This window comes from Brachionichthys hirsutus, chromosome 2 (genome assembly GCF_040956055.1).
Source record: "Brachionichthys hirsutus isolate HB-005 chromosome 2, CSIRO-AGI_Bhir_v1, whole genome shotgun sequence".
NCBI lineage: Eukaryota > Metazoa > Chordata > Actinopteri > Lophiiformes > Brachionichthyidae > Brachionichthys > Brachionichthys hirsutus.
This window is the reverse complement of record NC_090898.1, coordinates 12273162-12282269: the sequence shown is the minus strand read 5'-3', so window position 1 is coordinate 12282269 and position 9108 is coordinate 12273162. Positions and strand designations below refer to the sequence as shown.

Here is a 9108-nt window from a genome sequence, read left to right as displayed (position 1 = left end):
CCCGGGCCACAAGTACAACGGGCCTCTGATACCCCAGAACCCAGACCCCACGCAGATCTCCGGTCCACCCTCTCAATACTTCGGACCTCCTCAGACTTCCTTTCAAACTGTGAATCCGGGCCTCGTCCGGACCCAGGCAGCAAGGCCCGGTCCGGTGTGGCAGCAGAGCAGTTTGTCAAGAGGAGCGACCCCATCGACCCTGCTCGGGTCCAACACCAGGAATATCAATCCCACCAAAGAACATTCCGTACGGATTATAGCAGTGTGAGTCCGGATTACACATCAGGAGAGATCATTTTTACTGGACGGACGGTGTCAGCCGTATCGACGACGACGACGGGAAGTAATAGCTGAACATTGCTGGATGTAGTTCTGTACAGGTTCTGACAGTACGTGCCTTTTGTAAACTCTAATGGCACACTGCCCTCTGCCGGAAAAGGGGGTCCATTGCACTTTAAGGACACCAGCTCTGTCAGATGGCACCGCCTTGTAAATAAACGTTAACCTCCATTAACGTCAATAACAGAGGCGTTCACGGCACATAGAAGGCTGCTGGGCCAGAGGACGGACTTGAGTCCAGTTTGTTAGATGTGCTGGAGGGTAGGCTATGTGAATCTAAAATTTAAAGAATGTTAACAAATTCAAGATTTATTTTATTATCATTATTTGCTTTTTTTTTTTGTCTTTTGGTATGAATGCTAGTGTTGCCCATTGCTGGTGCCATTTTTGCATTTATTGTACAATCAAACTCAACATTGAAAAGTGACAATAATAATAATAATAATTATTATTATTAGTGGTCTAAGTCTCTGTGCTGACATTTATTTTAAACAAAAGAAAATAATTAAATAAAGTACTGAAAGGCCTTTTTTGCCGTCCACTGTTTGTAACAGAAAGCTTAAAGGTAAGATCCCAGTACCGGTAATCTGTCTGCGGACCGGTGGAGGTCACGCGGCCGTGACGTCGGTGACGCGACGCGCGGGGAACGGCGCGTTTTTACCGAGGACGAGGAGGCTGTCGGTGGGAAACCGCCACGTTCAAATTGTTTGTCACACTCAGTATGACAGGTTTGTGAATTGAAAGTAACATCTTCATTGTTTAGTTGATGATTTTTTTTAAAAATCCCTGCGCACTGACTCAGAGGAGACGCACCAGTACTCGCGGGTGCGTCTCCTCTCCTCTGAGACGCACCCGCGTCTCTGTTATGCAGTACTCTGTTATGCAGTACTCTGTTGTGCAGTACTCTGTTATGCAGTACTGTATAGAGTTGTATGTTTCGTCGTGGATAAATAAGACAGTGGCACACTCAGCGTTTATTCGGGCGTGTTCTGGCAAATAAATTATATTTATACATTATGGGTTTTGTCAGACAGTAAATGTATACCTGTATTGTGAAATACTTTTTCCTGTCTGACATGGAGCCAGGCTAAAAAAAACAACACACAGTTAATGTTGATTTTCTTTTTTTTTTATCAAGTTTATGTCAAAAAATATTCCCACCAGTTTACTTAAATTTGATTATAGTTTCCATCTCAAGCTTCACTAAATGTTGATGATCAGTTGCTTGAAAGATCATTTTCCAAAATGCAATCAAACACACCATCAATAAGAGCTAACGTTCAGTGACACACTACTGGACACTGAGAGGATAGCTGCTGCTACACTACACCTTTTAACCATCAAGGTCATGATAAGCTTCTCCTGATCAGACCTCCACAGTACGGCACACACAACCCAAAGATAACTGTTGCGTGTTTATAATAAGAATTCAGGAATAAAAACATACTGCAGGGCATTTTCCTTATTCCCCTTCCTCTTCTAGACATTGATGGTCATCATGAGCTGCTCCAGCGGGACGCCCAGTTCCTGCGCTCTGATAAGCGGTTGGACACCGAACTGCTCGACAGACTGGTGCTGCAGCTGAACAGGATCTACCCGCAGATACTCAGTGACAAGGAAGCTCACAGGGTCACTATACAGATGCTATAAGATACCATTTCAACAAAAACAACAGCTCATTTGGCAGACTTGAATCAGCGACATTGAATTTGGCGCATGGAGTCTATTATAAATGTGTTTCCGCCCGCAGTTCAGGGACCTGAGTGTTTCCACCGAGGCGCGGTTAGCTGAGCTTTTGAAGCATCTGCATGGGAAGGGCGAGGAAGCTTGTGGTGAATTCTACAGAGGACTTCACATCCTTGCTGAAGACATCTACTGCTGCCTGCCCACCAGAGTGATGCAAAGAGGTAAAATCGGCCTTTTGGCGGAGCTTCTCAGAGAAAGCACTTGCAGTGTTTTAGCACTTTAGGTGGAGAATGGAACTGAGATTTCTACGCAGCATTCTGCCTTTAGCAATAAGACTTCCTGCTGGATAACTGCCCTGTCTAGCTTTAAGGAAGCTGATCCTATTTAGGATACAGAGAAAGGCCCGCACCCCGATTCAAGCAGTGGATCCAACATTACGCATGCTGCTATTTAAAGTGCGAGGTTTACAGATGAACTCACTGTGCTCTCCTTTCTAGAGATGGCAGATCCGAAATGGACTGGCACGAGAGCAATCTACCCGGAGCGGTGTGTGCTTAATGACAGAGGTAAAGTCCATCAGCATTTCAAAATACTCTTTGATGCACAGCTTTTTATCTCATCTAATTGCATCTAATCTTTACTCTAATTCACAAAACAAAAAATTTGGTGAATAAATGTGTAAATAAATGTTCAGAGATGGGCTCAATTCCACCTTTGTCATACAAACGTTTCATTTGACAGCAGGTGGTCTTATGGTTGGTGTGTTTTTGAGTCAGGGTGCCTCTTTACTCCTCACTGATCCTCATTCAAGACCCTTAAGCCCAGCTATGCTTTGTACTTTGGCAAAAGTAGCTGTCTACTGAACCTTTTAACCCCTAGGACCAGAATGTGGGCCCCTCCTGCTCCCCACCACTTCACCATTCATTCTATAACAACCAGGGCTTTGGCCTTGTGGGTCTGTTGAGCTCACGTGTGAACTTCCTCTGTCCTGCATTCCTTTGAGCAGTCAGGGATCAAAGGTATCGGAGCAGAACTGGGTCATCAGGGATGCAGTGAAAAAAACGACTCCTGATCATGTCATACAAATAAATGATTGCTTGCATTGCCTGCAAAAAACTGTCTTCACAAAGCCTGATATTTGGTTAATTTTTGCTAACCATTATTTATCTCGTATGCTCACCTGTTGATCAGATATCCTTACGCTCATAGTTATCAGTCTAATAGTTGCTAATGATACATTTTTTTCCTGTCTTTCTGCAGGACCGGTGTTCTTCCTGAGCTGTCTCAGTTTGGTAGTCGTTGCAGCAATGCTCTACTATTACAGAGGCGAGTCATACAGAATGATGAGGGAGTTTATTTTTGGGGCATTTGCACTTAATTTGAATAATTATTACTCGTGTAACTGCATCTAAAGCACCTCAATTCATATTTCCATTCCATTTGTGTTTGCAATTTTCTCCACACTTCTTAAAATTCTCCATTGTCCTCTCTTTCCGCCCACAGATAATGAGACGTTGCTACACGCTGGGCCATTTCTTCACCGATCTGCAGCGAGACTTAGTAACGATGTTCTCATTTGCTATGCTTAGGCTGGAAAGCTGAAAGAAATCAAGCAGTTTAGGTGTTTGAATGGTAATTAATTAGTCCTTTGAAATGAACAAGCCGTGAAATGTCATGCTTTGCTGTGCCAAATGAAAGTACATTCTTTTTTTTTTTAATCTCAGAGAAGCAGACATTGAGTCATGATGTCATTAACTTCCACAAGTCATGTCTCTTTATTGTTGCACCTGCGAGACGTGCTTGAATTTATCATGTGAGCAGAACCATTAATTCCACTCATATATTTGGCTGAAATGTAATTTAAAATAACTGAATGTACCTGCACATTTACACTGGTGTTTTCAATCACTCTTATTCTGTATTAACTGATGTGAAAATCACCTACGGTGGTCTGTAGAGGTCAAAGGGCTCAACTAGCTGTTAAACTGAAGTAAAGCACAATATATATATATATATTTTTAACATCACCTGGAGTTGCATTATTTGAATATGAAAAAAGGTAAAACACAGAGACAGGAATGAACTTTATCGACACCAAATACTCTTAGCTGCACGCTCAATAGGAAAATCTGACATTCACCAAACTGACAGCCGATCTAGGTTATCGACAATTAAATACACTAGATGGCGATCTAACCCCACTCAGTGCACCAAAGTGTGTTCTGTTGCTCCATAACAATGACAAACCGAGGGCAGCAGACTGGCCTCATTCATTAATAATGACGATCAAAGTGATTGAACCAGTACAGACAACTGAATTAAGTGCGATGCCAAACACTGTTAAACCTCTCGAGAGAGAACAGTGGGCAGGACGAAGGCATTACAGACTCACTTGGAGCCACTTCAACTATTTTTTATGATGATGAATCAGAGAAAACGGCCACGTGATTCACATGTACAGCTCAGGAGTCTGATCGCAGATCGCCGAGCTACACCTTTCTGCCTCCGTCTCCTCTGCATCAAGAGCAGCAGATGAGAGGGGGGGGGAGATGGAGACAGGAGGGACGTGGAGGTGTTAAAGTGGGGTTGGAAGTTTCCCAAGGGCGATTGCAAAGCGACATCCATATTTTCATGAGAGAGCTATTATTGGTCTTCCTTTGTCTGACCCAAAACTACTCACTGCTCCTTAGCAGAGCCAGATTGTTACACTTATGAACTGACCCAGAGCCAGAAGGGTAGCTGCCATAGACACACAGGATGTGTGTGTGTGTGTGTGTGTGTGTTTCTATTTATACTGATCTGCCTTGAGTGGAGCTGTGTGTGTCATAAATCTGGCTCTTGGCACGTCTGGCAGTTTCCAAGGTTACCAAATGATAGTTGTGGAGGAGGAGGAAGAGGACCACATTGTGACGCTGGCTGTAATCTCAAAAGTGCTTTGTCCTGTTGCGTTAAAGAAATTCTAGTTTCTTAAATGAATTTTCCTCCAGCGGTTAAGTGAAGAGGACTGAAGCTGCTTGTGTGTGGCTGTGAACTGAGGCTTCAGCGACCCTTCTGAAACACAGTCTAATTAAGGCTTGGATTTTAACAAGCGGTTCAGATGGGGGGGGGGGGGCTGGACTGTGTTGATGCTGACTCACCGGCTGCTGGTCCAGGGAACCACAGACACTCTTCCCTCATAGCACAGAAAGTTATGGCGCAACTCAACATTGTTGTAATTAAATATTGGGTACGACGCCTGCGGCTGGGGAACGACGTGTCTGTAAGGTGAACGCCGTGGAAGTAGGTCGGAGCCCAGAGTCACAGGAGGCGCGCCCTACCTCATCACTGAGGTTAAAAATTGAAGCTCGTTTCGCTGTCAGCATTTGTGCTCTTGTACCTGCGGTTTGCAGCGCCCGGGGTCAAAGCCAAGGAGACGGTTTAAGGTCGCGTGGTCTTGGCTGTCATTGTCTCCTCTTTCGTCTTTGTCCACTAGGAACAACTGTTGCCCTGTTTGCGTACCAGACCCCTTTCAAACGGCTGTTTCTATCTTGTTTTCTGCAGGACAATGGTTTTCTCCCAACCTAGCAGTAGTTGCATTTCATTTTTCCAGTCGTTTTCTGATGGAAATTTCTCTGAGAGCCTGGAGAGGTCAGTGTGTTTGTAGGTCAGGTAAAGGGGTCGTAAAGGTCAGGTCAGGAGAGACGAGGACCAAAAACATGCTGACTCAATGGATATCTATTGGAGCAAACTGCACACAAAGGCAGGAGAGAAAATACACTTTTGAATAGAGACAGGGGAGCAGAGAACGGGGGGGGGGGTGAACATAAACAACGTATACTGGCTTGCGTATTTTGGTCAGCTGGCCTGCGGACTCCAAAAGCTGCGATGAAGATGTTGACGACCACGATCATGAAAACCAAACCTGTGACACAGTTTTCTGTAAAGTTCAGCCTCTGATGCTTCTCCTCATCATTCAGGTTCCGACGAACTATATGAAAAAAAGAGAAGAAGTAAAACACACACTCACCAACACGCTCAATGAATGTATTGCAAGTATCAGCAATCTACTTTATTCTGGGGCTCGGGCCAAGTCATTAGACACGGAGTTACTATCAATCAATGTGTTAATTCTGGGTACAGCGAGTTCGCATACAAATACTTTAGAAAAGTCATATGAAGTAAAGGAGCACTATAGTATATTACAGCTAGGATGGGAAAACAGGTATTTAACTGAAACTCATCATAATTAATGACAGAACAAGTTACAGGTTTTTGTTTCTTAGAATTACACTCAAGTCTAATTCAACAACTCCAGATGTAAAACCGGATCAAATACATTCTCTTTATAAATATGATTTGTGTTGGCAACTATTTAAATCCCAAATAAGTCAATTTATGTATTTTTGTAACAGGAGCTTTTAAGCTTTTTAAAAAAAAAAAAAAAAAAAAGAGCTCTGACAGGGAGGACAAGCTTTCTGGGGCATAATGACATAAGAAAATAAAATATTACAGCAGTAAAATTCTTTCTCAATGAACTGAATTTTTTTAAACATTTTTTTGAATACAAGCCCAGCATTAAAGCTGTCCAAATTTCAGATTTTTCTATTACTATAGTAGATTTCTCATGTTATTTTGGTCTGGTCATTGAGTCTTATCGTTTGAGGCAACAGGCTTCAGATTAAAAGCATGCTGATATAAACTGAAAGAAGAGGACAAGTGGAGGGAGATGCGATCAAGGAAATCTTATTTTTGATGTTTATGTTCTGTGATTATGGGTTAACCTTGATCTAAATACAAGGGTGAACTAATCGGTCTTGTGATGACAGTGTTGTCACCTTTACCCTTAGAGACACTGGGCTATAAATAATGTCAGTTTGTCAGACATGTGTGTTTTCGCCATGTCTGTGTGTGTGTTTGTGGGACATTACTAAAAGTTAAAAGCTGCAAGCGCCCCTCTTCGCCATGTGTATGTTCGTGCCTGATCTGCTTAGGGTGCGGTGGAGTAGTGGCGTTGTGGCGATGGTGGTATGTAGGCCACTCTCATCATGCCCCACTGGTTCCATTAGACAAAGCTGGATCCATGTGAGGGGGGGGGGGGGGCAGTTAGCCAGGTTCAGAACATTCAAGGAAAATGAAGCGAGCGAATGAAAAGGGCGTTGAGAATTTGATATTGCTTTGAGGATGAGTAGGGGGCTGGGGGGGGGGGGGGGTATCTGCTGGAGCGCTATGGAGAAATGAATATGCTGCATGTAGGGAGTCAAAGTTCAAAATGTATTCTTATTATTGCTATTATTTGTAATTTATTTTTTTCACATGGGACAGATAGAGCATTTGTCTTCTAGTAGTGTGTAAATTAATACTGTGACTCTGACATTGCATATAGAAACATCTGATGTCTGTATAGTAGAGGGCAGATATAAGTTACCTACATTTAAATTGTGTCCAAACATTTTACTTTCTTTGGTAATTCCATCAAAACCAACTTAGTTTCGCCCTACACAGCAGAGAAATTCAATAGTCAGTGAACGCAACATTAATGAATCTTGCTGGACCAGGTAGACAGGATAAAACAAAAGGGGCACGTGACTGTTGGAAAACAGTAACGCCTGTTACGGACCAAAAGGGTTCTGACTGTGTTCGTTTTCTGACCTATGAAGATCAGCAGGACTCCGACTGTGACCTGCAGGCAAATGGAGATGCTGATTAGGGTGACGATAGCGACAAAAAAGGAGTTTGGCCCCTGATCCAGCATTGGCCATCGTCAGGGCCACGTCTAGCATGCTCTCAGCCGCGCTCTTCCTATTGGCATAGTGGTTCATATTCAAATGGGCTGGGTTGTCAGGCCCAGCATCGAGGTGAGAAGCCTGCGGGAAGATGGGAGAGTAAGAATTAACAATGCTTCAAAGAAAAAACTCTGCTGTCCTGCTACAATTTGTTCCTGTGATGGAACAACGAGGTGGCACAGTAATTGGGCCAGTAGGAATTTTGTGCTTCCTGTGCACTGATGTTGAGGATATGGTTTTCATTCTGGCCTAATTATCACAGCATGCAGTCATTGCAGAAGACTGACCTTTGAAAACAGAGCCATTAGTACAGCAAAGAGATGAGAGGATCCATTAAAACACAGTGAGCGTGCACGCACACACACACACACACACGCCCATGTGTCGTCATGTTGTCTTGTTCTCCATGTTTTTTATACAGTATGCGCTGCTGCAAGGCCTCTTCCCTGGTCTGGTTGTTATGTATTTCAGATGTACTGCTAGAGGCTGATACTGTGATCCTTCCTGCTAGTTAGTACAACCTTGTCTCTCGGAGAGGAGTGACAGATGTAGTCGGTTCTGCACAGAGTAAAACCTGGAGAAGCTCTTTTTATGACAAAAATCATTGCTCCTGCTTTCTGGGACAGGCTCTTTTCCTGGGCATACTACTGTATACGAATATCAAGCAGATTAAATAATATCCCGTGATATATTTCTATATAGCAAGGACTCCGGAAGGAAATAAATTTAGGTTGAAGGCTGTTCCTTTCATCAAAAGTGATAAACGAGAGCATTCAAGAATCCTCCTCAGTCATATATTGAATTCCTAAACCAACTGATTCTCGCGTGGCTGATGTTTACGCAACAAAAGCTGGGTTTTTGCACGTGTTTGTGATTCTACTCCATCCCAGTGGACTCTGTACCACGAAGAGACAAACACAGTCCGGGTCAATAGGTGCAGGATAAACAGCGTGTGTATTGATGAAGGTCATTCTCATTTAGAATGAAGTAAATGCATCCTTCGTTTTGGAACACTGCTGCTGACCGGCTCAGTGATGTCCCGATAAAGCGTGCCGATAAAAACTGCCTGCGCACATATTCTGTGCGAACAGGCAGTAATCAACAGTGCTCACTGTCTCTTCCTTGTCACTGAAGCCTTCCCTTTTCTCACAACACACCCCTGCAGCTGCAGAGAGCATAGCTGCTCTAGGATTAACCAAACCACAGAGCTGCTATGAGCCGTCTTCCTTCTGAGACAATACAAACGCGCCACCCTCTAATTTGCCACGGGGGTGGGCGACAGGCTGAATTACAATGTCTTTAGTAGATTTGCAGCAATCAA

At 43.6% G+C, this 9108-nt stretch overlaps 2 protein-coding genes across 2 annotated transcripts; one reads left to right on the top strand and one right to left on the bottom strand.

The window, feature by feature from the left end:
- Positions 1-985: 985 nt before the first annotated feature.
- On the top strand, positions 986-3971 carry LOC137907671 (caspase recruitment domain-containing protein 19-like). The gene is made up of 6 exons (XM_068752031.1): positions 986-1067; positions 1823-1968; positions 2090-2246; positions 2523-2591; positions 3286-3351; positions 3529-3971. The coding sequence occupies exons 1-6, from the start codon at positions 1061-1063 to the stop codon at positions 3612-3614; spliced, it is 531 nt and encodes a 176-aa protein (XP_068608132.1). The 5' UTR covers positions 986-1060; the 3' UTR covers positions 3615-3971.
- Positions 3972-5739: 1768 nt separating this feature from the next.
- On the bottom strand, positions 5740-8092 carry LOC137909018 (ninjurin-1-like). The gene is made up of 5 exons (XM_068753424.1): positions 8075-8092; positions 7755-7868; positions 7654-7684; positions 5869-5992; positions 5740-5752 (listed from the first exon to the last, which is right to left on the bottom strand). The coding sequence occupies exons 1-5, from the start codon at positions 8090-8092 to the stop codon at positions 5740-5742; spliced, it is 300 nt and encodes a 99-aa protein (XP_068609525.1).
- Between the last annotated feature and the right edge of the window lie 1016 nt (positions 8093-9108).